The following is a 21,147-nucleotide window of genomic DNA, read 5'->3' as shown; positions in this document are numbered from 1 at the left end:
TGTCTCACCCAGACCTACTAAATCAGAAGCAGTATGTGTAGAAGATCCTCAGGTGATTTATTAACACATTAAAATCTGAGAATTTTGCTTCTGTGTTGTATGATCTAAAATTATTAGGAAAAGCAAGCATTAACACAATATTCACATGTGAAACAAACTATAAAGTATAATGCATGTTTTCTTTGAATTATTGGACTGGGAATATGTCCTAGTTGGTTCCAAGGGGACTATTTGCAGAAAGAAAGCTTAGAGTATTTTTCAGCAATTACAGTCAAAGTGTATTACTCCAATATGTGATACAATATTCTCACAGAGGGTACCCCAAGGGAATCTGAACATCTATGCAAAAGTGCCCCCACACCTCAGCTTAAATTCTGGACCTTTTCAACACGCAATCAGTCTTATCCATTCTGAAGAAAATTCACCCTTTTATTCTTTTCTTGAATACCTGTAATGTCAGTTCCTACTGGGTGATGATAAAGATACTCCTGAAATCTGATTTCTTATGATCACTGAATCCAAATCAAACTCTTGTGTTAAGATATGACTTGTTTTTTTGTATGTTTGTTTTCTTACTGTGTACTTCCCAAATGTGAAGTGTTATGAAATAAATGTTATAAAATAAAAATTAATGTCACTACAAGATGCCAGTATGTTATGAATCAGATGAAAGAAATGAAATGGTAGTTTGTTTTAAAAACTCAAGGAATTTGGTATTTTAAGAATGTTTTAAAAATAAACTGGTGATGCTAATATTCATCCATTCAACAATTATATAGAGATTATTCTCAGAACCTTTGAGAACTATATATAAAGAACATAATATATAATACAGTGTTAAGCACTGACAGTTTACAATATAATGGAAAGTCTATATCATTTAGAATAGACATTTTCCCCAATAAAACTAAGAAACCTCAGGGATACATGTTACACAAAATACTGGAAAACTACTTTATTAATCAACAGAAATAACAATTTATTCTTTTCCCTGAGTGATTTTTGGAATAAATCAACAAAGTTTCTGATTTTTAAAGTGAGGATAAATGGTCCTCAATTCCAGGAACAATATAGACATATTTCCTGACACCTTTGAGGTGAGTTACATGCCAACAGAGAGTGGCATCAGAAAATAGAATTAGGGAGAATGCCAAGAAAGATTTCAAGAGTATACCCAGCTTTGACTGTTGTAAAAGTTTCCATTAAAATAAAGAAAAAAAATAAGGGAGAAACAAAAAAAGAAAGGAAGGGGGGAAAGGAAGGAAGGAAAGGAGGAAGGGAGGGAGGGGAAAAGGAAGGAAGGGAGAGGGAAAGAAAGGAAGGGAAGGAGGGAGGGAGAGAGGGAAGGAAGAAGGAAGGGAATCCCTCCAAGGGACTTGCTGCCAGGCAGGAGACAGATCACTCTACAAATCTAGGAAATGTTCACAGTTTTGGGAATTGATAAGGGAAAACAAGGTTTCATTAAAATTTATTTTGATACCAGGAAATGCAAAGTCTTTAACTTTAATTTCCACAACTTCAAAATTGGAGTTCTAATACCTGACCCATAGGATGAATTGAAGATTAAAAATAATTGATTTCAAGTGATCAGTAGAGTAAGTGGAAGAATGTAGTGATTTTGTACCAGGTATAGGTATTATAACTTTTTAAATGTGGCTCCACTCTCATCCAAAGGGCCTTGAACTCTATGTGGAGAACTGGAAAGTGAGCCTGGAATTCCAGAAGGGGAGTAATTTTTAACAAAAATAATAAACTTCCAGTGAAGTGTCAAGTCATGCTTAATCATTGTGTTATTAAACCTCCCCAATTTGAGGAGAATCTGCATATCTTCACCTGTGGCAAATGCTCCTGTTGGAGAGGCCTGAGTGCTGACATTGCACTAAGAGATGGAAAATTACATGGTAGGGACAGGAATGTGTGCAGATCACATCAGTGTGAAGTTTTGAAATTAATAGAAATCCAGTGGGACAACATGAATGTTATGGAGATGGCTGGGGCAAGAAAAAAGTGGTTGTAATTTTACATAATACTTTTTCAGGAGGCAAGGGGAATTGTTAGATATAACTAGATGGCAGAGCATTCCAATTTCCCTAACCCCTCAGTTTGAACAAATGGCGCTATCTCTGACATTATAAGCAGGGAGAAACTGAGATGCAAAGGTTGGTAGTGTGTGTTCAATAAAAATGGCTACATAAATTCACCACTACTACTATTTCCCCTAAGATATAATAAGAATAACATTTCTTAATAATGGTATGAATTCAAAATTAACACTTTTAGAAGTCCAAAAAAAGTTAGGCTACAGGTTATATTGACTTTTGCTTGGGTGTATAGCTCAATTTATACCATTACTCCCTTCTTGGCAAATATACATAGAAAAAGTCACCAAAATGTGTAGGTTCCCAGTGCTGAGGCAGGAGAATTAGAAGAGTTGACTGCTTTTTTTTTTTTAAAAAAGTGTTCTTTCTGCTCTTAGGTAGTTCTTGTAAGGTTCTGATATCTCAAATGTTGGTGATTATATTCGTGAGCTCATGAGAAAAAGAAGAGAAATGTTATGCCATTCTCTTTAATGGGTTTGTTGGTCAGAGGTTCAAATCCACAATGAAGAAGACAATTGAAGGTATTTATAAACACACATGCACACTCACAGAAACTTAGCTGGCTAAATTACTGAAAGACATTTACCTGGCTAAATCACATTAAAGCACTGAAGCAAAAATGTACAGCCTTGTTTGGCTATGGAGAGAGAAAGAATTTAAAAAAATAAGTAATATCTGGTTTGAAGAATTGAAACAAAAATTTAAAAAAATTTTTATTATCTTTTTTTAGGATACATAAATCACACAAAGTGTTACAATAAAAAATATTAGAAGTTCTCATATACCATATATTGAGTACCAAAGGGAAACAAAAGTATTTTTCATGAAAGTGGGCAAGGAATATATTATAATACTGCCAGTGATGTAAATATGAATTCAGTCTAATAGTTGGCTTGGAACAAAGATGCAGAGCAGTAGTAGAAAGGAAAAAGACTTCCTGGGCACTAGTGTGCTCAGGCTCACCATATTTGGACAGGCACACCACAAAAAAAGTCTAGAAGGGTCTCATTCCTTTAGTGCAGTTTACACACCACAAAAAAAGTCTAGAAGGGTCTCATTCCTTTAGTGCAGTTTATCAGTAGTGGTGTAGGTGGTAGTGTCAGTCTGGTCTGTCATTGAGTTAACTCAGACCTGTAAGTCCAGCAAATGGCTAAGGATGTAAAGGATGCAATGCTTCTCTAGAGATTTCCCATTGATGTGTTCTCTGCTGTGATATAAGTAACAGAAAAAATGTAAATAAAAAATAATACTCAATAGGCTTGCAATGTGATATTGAATATGGATAAAGAGAATCATAGATTGAGTATAAAATGATTTTTTGTGTGCAGAAAATAATTTTCACAAGAAATATTAAAAAATGATAAAATTTTAAAAATTTATATTTTTGAAATTACTGAGCTTCACAATGACAAAAAGATAAATTTTCAAATGGAAAAATAAAGACCTGTAAGAAAATAATTTTATGAAAATAATAAAAAAACCATTGTTTTTAATGGACATGGGTATTAAAAATTACATATTATGTAGAAAGGCACAGAAGTCTCAAAAATTTCCAATTATACAATATGTTTCCTGCAAGTTTTTACAAATCCCATTTCAATAACAATTGGATAATGGATTCTGTTAGGAGTGACAGGTTTTATGTATATTTAGAATTTAGGTAACATTTAAAGATTGTTTAATTGCAGTTATTATGAAATTTAATATTGTAACTTACAGACTTGAATGTATTCTAGAAATAAAGCTTGAAAGTAAATTCTCTTGGGTTATGATTTGAGATACTACAAAAAGAATAATTGAAACATATGCTACAAATCATGAAAGAGCATCATCAAAAATTACTATTAACTATGGTCCATTTATTTGGTGTATTTTCCCCCAATCCACCCTATTATTAACACCTTGTATTAGTATTATTTATTTGTTATAATTCATGAGAGAAAGTTCTCATATTTGTTATGTGAGATAATGTATAAGAATCCTGTATGATGTTATGCATGCTTGTTTTATAAGTTCATGACTTTTATTACACACTTATTGTTTATGTATGTTCATGTATAAAAGTTATACTTTGAAATATTTATAAATGAAAAAAAGAATAGTTGAGTAAACCCAATATAAAAAGGAAGAAAATATAAATAAACACAGAATTAAATGAAATAAAGCCAATAAGGAGAGAAAAATGAAAATTGAAAAATTAAATATTTGAAGAATTAGTACTCATTTATAACTCTGTCCATTGTAAACTGATATTTATCTCAGAAAGGAGAACAGCTCAGTGACAGAGTCAGAGAATTGTTTCCAAATGTGGAAATTAGAGGAGGATGTACAGTTTTTTTGGACTTTTTATATCCAATTCTTAGAAACTCAGTTTTTTATTTAAAGGATTTATACCACTTACATATAATATAAATATTAATATTGTGCTGAAATTTTTAGTTTTTCATTTGTACTATCTACTGAGTGGTCTTTTTATTTTCTCTTTTTTCTTTATTTTTAAAGAAATTTTCTACTACAGAAAAGTTACATAAAAAATATAGGAGATTCCCATATACCTCATCCCCTATCCTTCTCACACTTTCTCCTATTGTTAACATCTTACATAAGTGTGGTACATTTGTTACAATTGATGAATAAATATTGAAGCTTTGCTACTAACCATGGTCTATAATTTACATTATTATTTATACTTTGCATGGTACAATTGTACAGGTTTTGACAAAATGTATAATCAGGCCTAGATCCATTACAGCAAAATCATTTTTTTTAAATTCCAATGTCCTATAAATACCCTAGGTTCCACCTATTCTTCCTTCCCTTCCCCTCAGTAGCTCTGGTAACCACTATCTTTATATCAATGCTACAAGTTCTTTAATTACTACAATGATAATAAGTCTATTTCAGTTCATAGTTACATTCTCATCTCATGTTCATTTCACAGTCTTGAGGATTTGGGGATGGTGCTGCCCACTCTGCTTCATATTGAGAAGGTCTTAGATCTTATGGGGCAGATGAAGGGAACTATTTTGCTTGCAGATGCAAATACTCTTTGCTTATTGGGATGGGGATTGTCCATCATCATCTTTTAGTTAGTTGTCCTGGGTGAGTCCAATGAACTGGAGAGTAAGTGTTGGCTGCAATTCTGCTGAGATACAGGAGTCAACTGACATGAACACAGTAAAGGTTTAAGTCTCTGTGATATATATTTAATTGGCTTAGTGCTAATTATAGATTCAAATAAAAGGAGAATCAGAATGATTTGTAAGGAAATTATAAATGAGCCTACTCTATTGTTGTTGGAAAGTGGTTATCATACAGTCCATGGTAAAGGCCACCCACAGGATGGTGATTTCATTCAGTTGTGTGCCTTCCCTATAGTGCCCAGATATCCCTAGACCACTTGGGAGAACCCCTGTTTGAGGCTTTGTTTACTGTGACAGTTAGTGAGATCTGCTGAGACATGCATAAGCATAACCTCTGGGATGAGCTCCTGACTCACTTTAAAATCTCCTAGCTGTAAAAAGTCTTCTGCATTTACTTTTCCCCCCTTTCAATCATGGTCTTTTCCCAAATGCATCACTATTTGGTGCTTGGTAATAATCCATCAGTGCCACAAAGCCTTGTCCCTCAGAGTCATGTCCCACACTGTGGGGCTATTTTTTCTTGACTAAATTTTGATCATTGAACATTTTTAGTATTCTATTTTATCTTTATTTTTGGCTTATTAATTATACATAATGTTAGATTCTTTTCTGTTGCTGCTTTAATGTTTTCATGTTGAATTTTATCCTGTATATACAAATAACATTACCAATCCCTGTGAAATATGTGGAAGACGTAACTCAGCAAAAGCTCCACAAGACCCCTATGCAGATTTCTGAAGGTTTTTTGTTGATGTGTGTATCTCCTTTCTTAAGTGTAAGTTCCCACACAACTCCCAGCTGTTTCAACCTCTCTAAATGCCAATCTTTTCAATTCAGTGTTTAGTTCTGTTTCCATTCCAATTTTCCATTCCTACATTCAAGAAATTGACCACAAACCAAATCAAGAATGATCATGAGATATAACCAGAATTTTCCTTTTTTTCTTCACTCAGATACCTCATTTTTTATGTGCTGTCTTTTGCCTAATATCTGACAATATTTCATATGTGTGTACATTTTGTGGCCATTTTTGGTGGAAAGTTAAGTCCATTTCTTATTTAACCATCATTGGCAAATTTAAGCTATTGCATTATACAGAAAGAAGTCTTAATTAAATTTGAAATGTCGTCTTTTATTTGAGGTTGATGGTGTTACCTTCACAAGAGTGGCATTAGAAATAAACTCAAGGATTGGAGAGAAAGTAGACCTTGGTTAACTCACATTGTGCAAGGAAGAACACAAAGGAGTGCTGGGCCTGGCAATGGACAGAGTGCTTTACTCTTCCCAAAAGATATCTAATCATGAGGAATTTTAGGTTGCTACCTTTTAAAAATGGAAATGTATCCAGTTTTAATTTTCATCTAGAAGTATTACTTTGATCTAGCACATAATGGAGGGAATTTAGTGTATTGCTAAAGAATGATGCCTGTCCTTGTTTGTATTCTACATTTGCCACTTTTTAAGTTATAAGCCTTAGCAAATTAGTTAAATTCTCCTTGACTTTACTTATTTACATGAATATTTTTTATGGGAAATAGTCATTACACTATAGTTATTTATGAGCAAAAGATGCATTCATCCATCCACAGTTTTTAACACTATCTCTGATTCAGATTATGCTCACTAAATGTTAACTCTTTGTTAATGCAAGTCCAAGTAGAGTTATCAGTTCTTTTGATTTCAGTTGATTTTTACTGATTGTGAAATATGGACTAGATTATTTTCTCCATTCAAAAATAACTAATTCTATTTAAAAGTATATGTAGAATACAGAAAAGAGTGGAAAGTATTTAAGTATTTCTGAAGGAAAGAACTAGGACCTGAAAATTTAACAGGATTCTTTGTACCTTATGGTATCTGAGTTAAAATTTTTTTTTTGTTATTTCTTTCTTTGTCAATTAGATGATCTATCAGAGCACAGTGGCATAATTTATCCTACAGGGTTTCTCAGACTTCTCATTTGTAAATGCCTTCAGCACTAGTATTTTTCTGATAACTTACATCTTTGGAGTCATGGGGGATATCTCCATCATCACAGTAATTATCAAAGATCACCAAATCTACACACCCATGTATTTTTTCCTGAAGAACCTCTCCTTCCTAGACATGCACTATACCCCAGTTACCATGCCCAAAGCCATTGTCAATGCCATCTTGGGTTCCAAGGATATTTCCTTCACAGAATGTATGGCCCAGCTCTACCTGTTCTTCACCATGGCTGCCACTGCCATGGCCTACGACAACTGTATGGCCATCTACAGACCCCTTTTCTATGGGGTCATAATGACCAGAAACCTCTACTGGGAGCCTGTTTCCACTTCCTGGATTTTTGGGGCCCTCTGTTACATTTTCCATGCTGTCAACACATTCTCCCTCCCTTTCTGTGGACCTAATGTCATTGATCACTTTTTTCTGTGACATTCCACCTGTGATGAGGCTCTCTTGTGCTGACTACCAAGTAAATGAAGAATTGATCTTTATTTACAGCAGTTGCATCATTCTGGGAGCCTCTGGGCTCACTGTAGTCTTTCACATCTGCATCATCTCTACCATCATCCAGACCAATCATGTTCAAGGCCACTGGAAAGCCTTCTCAACCTGTTCCTCTTACCTGGCCAATGGTCTCTTGTTTTATGGAACTGGGATTTCTATGTACCTGAGACCTATATCCAACTATTTTCCCATCCGAGGTAGGTTGGCTGCTATATTTTATTCCATTATCACACCCACTTTGAACCCTGTCATCTATTGTATGAGGAATACAGAAATGAATGCAGCCCTTAAGAAAATGTGCCATCAAATACAGAGAAAAAATTGAAAAGCCCTTATTATAAAGCACATTCCAGCAATGTCTTACTAAATCATTTTTTGGAGCATATATATATATGTACACACACTTAGATTTGGAGTACATCATATTACTCAAGAAATCTGGATTTTTTAGGTATTTCAGGATTTGCTAATAAAATAGCTAGATAAAATATACTTCAATTTTCAATGCTTCCTCTATCTAATAAAATAGAGAGATTATTGTGGTTTTAAAAATTACAATCTAATTATTTTTTAATTTGATAGATTGAGGCAATTTGATATAAGAAAAGAATCTGAATTTTAAATGTCATTGTTTTTCATAGAGCACACCAAAAACACACAACTGTTCATTCCTCTTCCCTCAAAATAGTGAAATCAATTAGCTTATGTAACCAAAATGATTATTTTATTGAATTAGCCTTGTATTTATTGTGACATTGACCTGTTATGTAGTCAAGATGTTTTGCCATTTCATATTAATTAGTTTATGCCAAATTAAGTAGCAAGTAAATCATAAGAAAAAATCAAAAGGAGAGAAACTTTTCTATCATTAAATATTTGAAACAAAAAATTCATTTTACAAGAAATGAAATGATATACATTAGTGATAGAATTGAATAATGAAAAAAATCATGTTTAAATTTAATTTGACAATATATACTTAACTAAATCTATCAAAAATCCTGTCTACTTTCTGATAAGTTATCCTTAAATATCTTTGGGTTAAAAAATAAAAATAATTTTGTTTTATGAAGTTTTGTCACACATCTTTCCATTTACATATTTGCCTAATTGTTTTTATTTATCCTAAGCAATTTCTAAATAGCCTAGAATAAATAGCTAAATAACATATTACCTGTTTTACTTAGATGTAAAAGCAAGCAACAATTTCAAAACTGTAGGGATGATATATAAAATCAAAATATAGTTTTGAAAAATGAATAATTCATAGATGGAGATACCAACAATCTAATTTGAAAGACAGTATTTCTTCTATATTATTAATACATAATTTTTATATATTCAAAATATTTTAGTGGCTTTTCTTTTAAAAATAATGCTTTATTAAGGTATATAATTCATACATGAACATACATAAAAAATAAGTGTATGGTAAACATTGTGAATTTACAAAACAACCATTCATATCACCACACAAGGCTCCCATGTGGGGGTTATATGGGACAGGGTGCACTTGGGACAGGATTCTATGGAATATATAAATGTTTATCTCCTAACAGTGTGTTATATCAATGGGTGGAGATCCACATAATAAATAAGAAAATATCAAACTCCTATCCTGAGGAGACCTGCTATGCTCTCAATTAGAGGGACAGATTGCTTGAGAATATAGGCAGTACCTGATAAAAGAAAACAGACCAATGTCAAACCCTCATTATTATTCAAATTAACTATGAATCTTATTCTTCATAAATTAGAACCTGGTGTTTACCATAGAGGGGAAGGGGAAGGATGAATAGCATAGATGGAACATAGGACATCTTTAGGGCAATAGAATTGTTCAGCATCATCTTGCAATAATGGAAACAGGCCACTTCAAATTTTGTCAAAACCTATAAAACTGTACAACCCAAAATTTAAATAATAATGTAAACTATAGACCATGGTTACTAACAATGCTTCAATATTTGCACATCAATTGTAATAAGTATACCATCAACATGTAAAATGTTATTAAAAGAGGAGAGGGAAAAAGGGGAAAGGTGTTGGGTATATGTGAATTCCCTATATTCTCTATCTGACTTTTCTGTATCCTAATACTTCTTTGAAGATAAAGGAGCTTTTCTTATGACCTTGAACCACAAAAATTTTAGCCCATCATACATCAGAGTTCCTTTACTCATTTTGAACGGTTTTCTCTAAAAATTATTTAAGTTATTAATTCTATAAATAAACAAAACATCTCAATATTTAAAATATGGGAAGACCTCAAAGATATTGCAGGTTTGGTACCAGATCACCTGAATATGGTGAATATCACAATAAAATGATTCACACACAAAAAAATTGCTATATAACCAAAACTGCCTATAAAAATTATTTTGACACTATACTATAATCTTTGTCTTGTTTTGCTTCTGTTGTCATGTTGTTTTCTGTCTAACTCTGCCTCCTCTTCCTCCCTCTTAAATGGACACGTGTTATTGCATTGGACTCATATGGTTAACCCATTGTTTATACAGCCTCTAATCCCCAAAAAGTTGATATTCACAGTTTCTGAGCATTAATTCATGGACATACTGGGGACCATTATTGAGACTTCATGCTGTTTCATAATGCAATAGGATATGTCTAAAGAAAACAATGTGCACAGATTGATAAAGATTGGAGACAGTGGCCACAGTAGGTGCTGAAGGCAGGGAGAGAAGAAGTGTGATATGGGGGCATTTTCAGGACTTGGAGTTGTCCTGAATAATATTGCAGGGACAGATTCAGAGTATTATATATCCTGCCATAAATCCACTGAGTGGACTGGGAGAGAGTGTAAACTACAGTGTAAACTATAATCCATTCTGTGTAGCAGTGCTCCAAAATGTATTCATCAAATGCAATGATGTGCCACACTGATGAAAAGGTTGTTGATGTGAGACGAGTGGGGTATATGGGAACCCCTTATATTTTTTAATGTAACATTTTGTGGGATCTATGTATCTTTTTATAAAAAGAATAAAGAGGAGTAAGAAGAACAATTAAAAAATCTGAAACAGGGACACACAGTGAACATAAGCTCCTGGAAAAATGATGCCGACCAATTTGCTCAACACAGGGTTGCCACAAATTTTCAATCTGTAAAAAAATACAAATCTGCAAACCATAATAAAGCAAAGCACTATCAAAACAGGGTATGCCTGTAAACATAAATTGAATAAAAGTCTCTCTTGCAAAAGATAGGTACACTTAATTTAAAAACTCTGCTGGTATGCTATGATAGTAGATACATCTGGAATGTAAGGATTGATAAGTTTAAATGACAGAATAATGGAAATACATCTTAACTAAAATAAAGCTGATGAAATAGTAATATTTCCAGACAAAATTAACACATCACAAAATGTCACTTACATTGAGATAGATATTATTTAATTATGAGCATTTCATTTTGCAGGATGACATAAAATTTCTAAATTTGTGTCAGAGCCACAGGTATAATTTGAAGAAATAATTATATTTGGGGGCACATTTTAACATACTTCTGCATGTGATGAATGGGTGTGTTCATTTCCTATTGTTGTTATAACAGATTACCACAAACCTAGTGGCTTAAAAGAACATAAATTTATTATTTTATATTTCTGGAGGTTAGAATTCTAAATTGGGTTTCACTGGGCCAAAATCAAGGTGCCAGTAGGCCTGGGATTCCTCTGGAGTCTGTGTGGCAGAATTCTATTTCCTGACCAGTTCTAGGTTTTAGAGCTATGTTCCTTGCAGTCCTTGACCCATGCACCATTTTTTTCCATCTTCAAAATCTTCAGTGTACATAGTATGCCCAAATCTTGTTTCCTTCTGTTGTCATATTGTTTTCTGTTTAACTCTGCCTCCTTTTCCTCCCTTTTACATGGGCACTTGTTATTGCATTGGACTCACAAGGTTAACCCATCATTTGTATAGTCCCTATATTAATCAGGGTTCTCTAGGGCACAGAATCAACAAGAGATATCTGTCAATAGTATGTGATTCTATAAGAGTCTCTCACACAGCAATGGGGATGCACAAGTCCTGGTTCTGCAGGCAGGTGCAACTAGGGGCTGAAATGAAAGTCCAATGAAGGTTCTTGATGAGTTCTGGGAGATGTTGGCCATCCAAAGACAAGCTGGGAAATTCTCTCTCAATGCTGGAATTGCTTCCCCTTTTAAGGGATTCAACTGATTGGGTTAAGCATCACTCATTGCTGATGGCAATCTCCCTGATTGATGTAATTATAGTCAGCTATCTATAATTTACCACTGCAGTAAAGTCAATAGTGACTGAAGTCCATAAATGCCCTTGTATTATACTTAGTCCAGTGCTTGCTTGACCAAACAACTGGGTACAATTACCTGGCCAAGTTGACACAATAGCTGAACCTATTCCCAAAAAAGTTGATATCCACCGTTTCTGAGCATTAACTCATGGATATACTGGGGACCATTATTGAGACTTCTGGAGAAAATTAAAAGAATATAATAACAATAGTGGGGAAACGGACTTTGGCCCAGTGGTTAGGGCATCCGTCTACCATATGGGAGGTCCGCGGTTCAAACCCCGGGCCTCCTTGACCCGTATGGAGCTGGCCATGTGCAGTGCTGATGCGCGCAAGGAGTGCCGAGCCACGCAAGGGTGTCCCCGTGTGGGGGAGCCCCATGCACAGGGAGTGTGCCCATGAGGAAAGCCGCCCAGCATGAAAAGAAAGTGCAGCCTGCCCAGGAATGGCGCCGCCCACACTTCCCGTGCCACTGACGACAACAGAAGCGGACAAAGAAACAAGACGCAGCAAATAGACACCAAGAACAGACAACCAGGGGAGGGGGGGAAATTAAATAAATAAATAAATCTTTAAAAAAAAAAAAACAATAGTGAAGAGCTGAAAAAATAAACAGTGCATATAATACTCAGATGTTAAACATTTCATCCTATTTGCATAATGCAGATTATTTTACAGTGCAAATTAAACATTTATGAATAGCAATAATTTGGTAATTCAGAGTGAAAACCTCAAGAACTTTTAAAGGAAAAGATTTACAAAATCCAAATGAAAATTTTACCTATAGAATAAAAAAAAAATATTTTCAAATCACTCATGTGATTGGAAACTAGAAACACATTGGTCTATTACAAATAACTTAAAACATAAATCATGACTGAAATTATTTTTAAAAATTGTACTAATTATAAGGAAAATACTCCCTATAAAAATCTATGAAACTCCTTGTATTAGTCAGCCAAAGGGGTGCTGATGCAAAATACCAGAAATAGGTTGGTTCTTAAAAGGGTATTTATTTGGGGTAGGAGCTTACAGAAAGCAGACCATAAAGCATAGGTTACTTCTTTCACCAAAGTCTATTTGGAGCAAGATGGCTGGTGGTGTCCGTGAGGGTTCAGGCATTCTGGGTTCCTACATTCCTGGGGCTTGTTTTACTCTGGGTTCAAGGTTCCTTTCTTCCTAAGGTTCCTTTCTTTCCTCTGTGAGATTACTTCCTGGAGCTCCAGCTTAAGTCTTCAGCATCAAACTCCAAAATCAAAACTCCAACATCAAAACCCCTCAGATCTGCTCTTTGCCAGGCCTTTTATCTATGAGTCCCCACCCTTTGGTGCCCTAATCATAACTCAATAATGCCCAGGTACAGATCAGATTATAAACATAATCCAATATCTATTTTTGGAATTCAAAACCATATCAAACTCCTGCATTCCTCTTAAGTATAGTTTTGTGTATTTTTATAACCTTATTGTTGATTTGGACCCAAAGGGTATCAGGAATGAAAGAAAGAGAAAAGGGGGGGAAGGAATGAGTGAGAGAGCTGGGATCAGGGGGTCTGCAAGTGATAACTCCACAGACAACTTTATTGTTTACAAGGGGCTCTCTATATACCCCAGTGTATGTGACAACAAGCAGGAACATCTAGTCTATGTGACATCAAGCAGCATTACCCATAGTCTAAGGAATTTAAAAAATCTTATCTCAAGGTACAAAGTCTAAGTGTTCTATTGACTACAAAAGGTATGTGCTCATCTTTTCTTTCCGCCTTTAACAGCTTCATCCTATTTGCCAGGAACTCTTAATTACCACATTCCTTAGGTTGCAAGCATAGCCATGGAGACAGCACTAGCATGGAGACAGCATGTCTCTCCTTGTGAGGCCACTGTGCCTCATTTTCCAACATCTCCTCCTTTTTGTTTTTGTCGAGGTGATCGTGCCTGTCTTAGGTTGCCCTCCTCTGACTACCGGCCAAGCTCTTTGACTTGGGAAAATTATTGAAGTGCTTTTGCTAGCACCAGATTATTTGCATGTCCTATGGCTGTTATACTTTGCAATTTTCTTCAAAAGCACTGTCTGGCACAGGCGAGAATCACGAGCAACAGAACAAATATGATTAACCCTATTCCTAAAGCTGACAGGAAATGCTGTGATTTCCACCAATTAACTGGGTTAAATTTTGTAATATGTGAAGTCATATCTGAGAAAATATCCTTATCATTGGCTACATGAATTTGATTTTGAGACATTTCTAATATTTTTTCTTTGTAATTCCATTATTTCCAGAGAGATATTACTTTTATGGCCTAGCAAATGATTCTTAATTTTTTCCCCATTCTGTATGATGAATTTTAGGCAAGAGGAGTAATACAAAAGTTGCTTTCATTCCAATCACATTTCAATCCCCTTAACAAATTTAAATTATACAATTGAACTCCAATATGCAAAACAGCAGATTCTAAATCATTGACCCAATTATTTAATCAATGTTAATCAATGTTGATCAATGTGCTCTTGGCTATGCTGATGTGGGCTATGGGTGGCAGGCTCTGTCTCTTCAGAGATAACCTAAACTATCTGTGACTTGTGGGTGTGGGATGAAAAAAGATTGCAGTCCTGCCCTTGGTGAGCAGGAAACAGTTTAGCAATGCAAGGTCTATAAACTTTAAGTATTCAGGGGAAATGCAAACCAAATATGTTAAAAGCTTATCTAGAATGTCTGGAGTCCATGCTAAAATCTTACCTAAGATATGGAAGACAGATATGCTAATTCAAGCCTATTGAGAACTGAAACAAAGGGAACATTTGGCCTTTCCTCTCTGTATAAAAGACATTTGAAAATCTTGTTCCGGGCTCAGGATTCAAACAGAAAGCTCCCGAGTCCAGCGGGCCGTAAATAAACCATTTTTCCTTCTCAAAATCATTCCTGAGTCCTGGCCTCTCTATACACAAATAATTGAGCCTCTCTCAAATTCTGCAACAATGCCACAAATCACTAGCATTTTTATGCCAATCATGCACATATTGTTGAGTCTGAGCAGTCTCCTGCAAGGTGACAGGAGCAGTTGCAGCAGCTGAGATGATTCTGATTAGTCCCATTATACTAATTATTAGGAGTCCAATAAATCTTTTTGTCCATTTCATGATTTCTTGCACCATGTGGAGTAATAGCTGACTTTAAGGTGATGACTGCCATATTTGGTTCATTTGGACAGGAATCCATATACCTCGTCATCTTCTGGCTATTGTGATGGTGTCTCCATCCTGCAACACACTTTCTGACAGACATGTATACAAGGCACCATTCTTATAAAACAAAGCATTATCTTTTATGGTTACTTTTCCAGTAATGAATATGAAAGGATCCCTGACACATGCTTTCAATTGATAGGTTTGATTTAATTGTAGATATTGACCCATTTGACTGTAATTACCAATCCATTCATAAGTAGGGGCAATTCCAAGAAATACTTTCCACAAGTTTTTATGTATATTAAGATTATAGGTGTCATTAATACAAGGGGTTGGTAACCATCTTCCTTTACATTTCCAAATAGAAAAATTGCTAATATATACCACTTGTTCACCCAAGAATAGAGGTTCTGGAAAAGGATATTGCATATTACTAAGTTGTTGACCCTTGTTGTTAAGTCCATACCATATAAATCTGCCATTATATTTTTGGGGGTCCCCATTGGAACACTTTCCCACACTATTCCCTAGGAATCATTAAAAATGACAGATCTTCTTTCTATATGGTATTCCTGCCATCCTTTTTTCTTTTCAGGTTTTTGGGGTGGACAATTATAATTTTGCTTTTTAGTTACCAAAGAATTATATAAAGGAAACAAAATTATTAATAATTTTGTTCCATTAATTTTCATGGTAACCAGAGTCCAATTTTTTGTTTGCATGCAAGGGGAACTTTTTCCAATACATAATCATCTATTATCAAAAGGAAGGATAAGATTATATATTTCCTTCCCTTCTTCATCAGGTTTTAAGTGTAGTCTGTCATCTATAGTCCCAGGAAACACATGTGTTTTATTCAAAAATACAGGAAATGATAGGTCCCTCCATGTTAGAGCACGTACTATAGGTGGATTAGGAATATATGTCCAATAAGTGTGATTTTCACCTGCATGACCCAGAGTTACCATTAAAATGACCAGAAGAAGAGAAATCATCGTCAAAATTCTCTTCCTTCTTCTCTATCCACGGTTTAATCCATAGAGCTGGCAGCCAAATTTGTTCCTCATCTTCTGTAATGACAAGAGCATATCCTCACCCCCATACTTTAACCTTTCCCTTTTGCCAAGTGTTAATTACTACCTCTTTCCAATATATTGGTTGATATTTAGCTGAGTCACACAATACCTTTTCTTTATTCTTATTCAATGCATAATGCTGTTCAGCAGGTGTTATTGAACCATATACATCAAGGAAATTTAAAGTGAATAAAGCTTTTGCCAATTGGTCCTTTGGTACTATAATGCCATCATCTTCCTCTTTTTGTTTTAATAACATTTGCTTAAAGGTATGATGTGACCGTTCAACTATGGCTTGACCTGAGGAATTATAAGGAATTCCTGTGACATGAGCAATGGAATATTTAGAGTAAAATGTTGCAAACTGTTTGCCAGAATAAGCTGGGCCATTATCAGTTTTGATTTCTGCATGGCATCCCATAACTGCAAAGGCAGACCACAAATGTGAATGAACATGACAAAACCTTTCCCCACTGTGTGCTGTAGCCCAGACAAAGTGAGAATAAGTATCAATACAAACATGAACATATTGCAATTTACCAAAAGTTGGACATGTGTGACATCCATTTGCCAGATCTGATTTGGAGCCAGCCCTCAGGGATTAGGGCCTTTATCAAATGGTGCTGACACGAGAGGGCCACAGGTAGAACAATGTTTTATAATATCTTGTGCTTGTAATTTTGTTAAAGATGGAAATTTATGTCACAATCCCTTAGTATTGATATGAGTTAGAGCATGATATTTGGTGGCATCACATATAGACCCTACCAGAATATCTGCTTGCGCATTGTGGGGATAAGGGGCCAGGTAAAGCAGAATGTGATCAAATATGGGCAAATGTACAGAGAATTTACTCATTGATGAATGAGTGCCTGCAATTGCAGGAACATTTGAAAGAGCTCATCAGTTATATTGAGAGGCTCTTTAAAAGTTTGTAGGACCATGAGAAGAGCTGATAATTCTGTACATTGTGCAGAAGTATGTGGTGTTTGCCAAACCTTTTCTGTAAAAGGAGTACATAGCCTCTTTACCATTGCTACTACTGTCTGTGAAAATAGTAAGTGCATTTTCAATTGGAAATGACTTAACTATTTTTGGTAAAATCCAAGCTGTTCTCTGTAAGAATGTTAACAGCTTAGAAGTGGGGTAATGGTTACCAATAATTCCCTGAAAATCACTAATAGCAACTTGCCATTATGTATTTGTAGCATAAAGATGTTTAATTTCATCATTAGACAGACTGCATATTATTCTATCAGGATCAGTTCCTTTAAGTTGCAATAATAGAAATAAGTTTTTGTAAATATGTTTGCAATCTTTTTTGTTTATTATTGGGGATAAATACCCATTCTAATATGCCATCTTGCCAGAACAGGGCCATAGGAGATTGCTGGGTAGAAAAAAATCACCAAGTCTATGGTTTTGTCAGGATCTATTTGAGTCAATTGTCCCTGTGAAATTCGTTCTTCAATGAGATTTAATTCCTTTTCTGCCTCTGAGGCTAATTTTTTCGGACTTAAGAGGGCAGGGTCTCCTTCTAAAGTTTGAAATAGGTGCTGCAACCTGTAGTTAGGAATGCCTAGAGTAGGATGAATTCAATTAATATCCCCCAGAGGTTTTTGAAAGTCATTTAAGGTTTTTAATTTATCACATCTCAGTTGTATTTTCTGTGGGCGTATGCATCCATTTGCCAATTGCATACCTAGATAACAATAGGGGGCGTTCTGCTGAACTTTTTCAGGGGCAATCTATAACCCATACTCAGGAAACACCTTTTCAGCATGCTGAAACAATTGCTGTAACTTGTCATCTGAAGAATGCGCAAATAATATATCACCCATGTAATGAATAATCTTAGCTTTTGGAAACCTTTTTCTTAGCACCTGTAGAGGCTGATGAATGAATAATTGACACATGGTAGGATTGTTCATCATGCCCTGAGGCAACACACACCACTGATATCTCTGCATAGGGGATTGATTATTTATAGCAGGAACAAAAAAGGTGAATTTCTCTTTATCAGAAGGATGCAAAGGAATAGTAAAGAAACAATCTTTCAAATCTATAATAATCAAAGACCAATTCTTAGGAATCATAGAGGGCTGTGGAATCCCTGGTCGTAGTGCCCCCATAGGGCTCATAACCTTATTAACACCTCTTAGATCAATTACCATTCACCATTTTCCAGATTTCTTTTTTATTACAAACACTGGAGAATTCCAAGGACTATTTGAGGGCTCAATATGTTTCTGTGATAATTGTTCTTTTACTAAACTATGAAGGGCATTGAGTTTTTCCACAGGCAGGGGCCATTGATCAACCCACACTGGTGCTTCTGTAAGCCAGGCTATGGGAATAGTAATGCCCTTTATTGCAATGGCCCCTGTGTTATATTTTGCATCTCTGAATCCTGTCTCAGTGTAACAGAACCAAGTCCTCTATGATCCTCTTGTTGACATATGTTAGGGTTATACTGCATATCCATAAATAAAGCTTTTGCCTGCTCAGTTAATGTAGGAATGTGAACAAAAGCTCCCCATTGACTATGTAAATCATGGCCCCATAAATTAAGTCTAACATCAGCCACATAAAGTTGTAGCATAGATTTTTGCCCATCAGGTCCTAATACATCAAAAATAGAGGTACTCTGATAAATATCTGTCATAGTGCCAATGCCAGTAAAGACTGTTGGGACTTTTTGTAACATCCATGATTGAGGCCAATATCATTCAGCAATGATGGACACATCAGCTCCTGTCTCTATTAATCCCCAAAACACTTTTCCATCAATATAATAGTAACTTCAGGCTTATCACCTACAAAAGTTTGCCAATAAATTTCATTCCCCATAGACCCAAATCCCCCATTTCTAGCAGAAGGAAGAGTGCATGGTTTGCAATAGGGCAGGAGTAATAATTGAGCTATAGGTTGCCCCAAAATAATTTGTACTTGATTAACAGCTTGCACCATAACCTTAATTTCTTCCTTATACTCACTGTCTATAATACCAATTTGTACTAGCAGTCCTTTCATAGTTAAACTACTCCTACCTACAATTAAGCCAACAGTTTCAGGAGGTAATGGGTCTTTTACACTTATAAATATGTTTGCATACCCATAGCAGGAGTAATAAGTTTAGTTTCTGTAGAAGCTAAATCAACAGCCACACTCCCTCGAGTAGCAGCCCTTAATTTAGAAACTGGAATGCATGCTGCTGGCCATTGGTGACTGGGTATCTTTCCTGTAGGCTCATATTGTTTGTTTGAGGGCCTTGAGCTAGGCCCTCAAAGCAGTTTCCCAACAGTGAAATGGGAGAGCAAATTTTATGAAATCTAGACTTGTATTCATTAGTCCAATGAAAGCCCTTTTGACATATAGGGCACAGTTTAGAGGGGGGTTTTCCTCCCCAATTATTTTGTGGCTGAGCGAAATTTGCTCTGCAATCCCTTTGAAAATGACCAGATTTCCCACATTTAAAACAACTTCCTCTTTTAGTCTGGGGTCTCTGATTGCCCCTTATTGCCGCAGCTAGTATTGCCATCTGGTGGGCGGTGGAACCTATGTCCTGGCAAGCTTTAATATAGTCTTGTATTGACCCTCTCGCTGTCTTAATGGGTCTAATAGCTTTTTTGCATTCACTATTTGCTTGATTGAATGCAAGAGTTAATAAAATCAAGTCTCTAGCATCCAGAATTTCTATAGTTTTTTGAATAATATCTGATAGTCTAGCTACAAACTCTACATATGTTATAGACCAGTGATATTGACCAGACTCAGAGTCTGAATAGAGTTTCAATTGAGAGCTTCATTAGCTGCACAGTGACTGCCTCATCCTACACAGAGGAGAGAACAGCCCCAAGTCTCAGGGAAGAGGTGTTTTTATAGTCCTTTAGGAAGGGGAGGGTTTAGCAAGCAAGCAGGCACAGAAGCAGAACACTGCAGTTAGCTGAAGATAGCATATCTATTTTTTTTCTTTTAAAAGCCCTTTTTTGTGAGCAGCCCTAAACCCTAAGTTATTTATTGGTACTCTTCTTGAGTGCAGCCCTAAATTGTTTACACTTTTTTTTTTACAAGCAGCTCTAAGTTACTTATTTATCTGAAGGCACTTACAATTCCTACTTCCTAATATAGTTCTATTCCTATTTTCCCAATGTGGCCTTACCCTTACATTTCTCCCTTTCCTTTATGGTAATTCAAATCTTTGAATTTCTTCATGGGTAGGCACTAACTGGTAGGGGGCATTTAAAATTATAAGTTTAACAGTTTGGAATTTTTTTTGTACTAATTTTTTAAAATTACTGATTATATATGGGCTGCAGGTAAGCAGTACAAGGGGGATAAACAGGGGCCTTGCTAAACCAGTGAGGAGAGTTGTGAGCCAAGGGGACTAGTTAAAAAGGCTGTGATACTAGTTGGCAGGCATTTCCCAGCATGCTTTTAATGCCTGCGAACTAAGGCTAGGCTTTCTTTAATAACTCTCGAATGGTTAGTATAAAAACAGCAGGCTTCACCTAGGGTTACACATAGGCCTCATGCTGGAGGAACAGTAAATCTAATCTTTGCTTATTCTGGAGAACTGCTTTAGGGAGGGAGTGTAAGGCTTGTTCCAGATGGCTTGATATTTAAGGTTTTTAATGTCCTGGGTAACTAAGGAGGACAGGGTGTTTAAGTCATTGTTCCTTTTCACTAGGGCTGCTGATTTTATTGCGACGGAGCTGGCTACCCCTAGACTCACTAGCAGCAGAACAAGAAAGGGGGCCTCTTATATATTTGGTGACCTGGTTCTGGTATTTCTAATAAGTTAAAGAGCTTCTTGCCCTTAAGCCCTGGATAGTAATAAACCTGGGGGA

At 35.5% G+C, this 21,147-nt stretch overlaps 1 protein-coding gene across 1 annotated transcript; it reads left to right on the top strand.

The window, feature by feature from the left end:
• The first annotated feature begins 1,046 nt into the window (after positions 1-1,046).
• LOC131273524 (olfactory receptor 5AR1-like) lies at positions 1,047-8,060 on the top strand. Its single transcript, XM_058276878.1, is given in 3 exon segments — positions 1,047-1,097; positions 7,184-7,648; positions 7,650-8,060. Coding segments are annotated over 3 exon segments (927 nt in total).
• The last annotated feature ends 13,087 nt before the right edge of the window (positions 8,061-21,147 follow it).

Source organism: Dasypus novemcinctus, chromosome 15 (genome assembly GCF_030445035.2).
Source record: "Dasypus novemcinctus isolate mDasNov1 chromosome 15, mDasNov1.1.hap2, whole genome shotgun sequence".
NCBI classification, from domain to species: Eukaryota; Metazoa; Chordata; class Mammalia; order Cingulata; family Dasypodidae; genus Dasypus; species Dasypus novemcinctus.
Note: the sequence above shows the minus strand (reverse complement) of the source record. Positions and strands in the feature narration are given on the sequence as shown.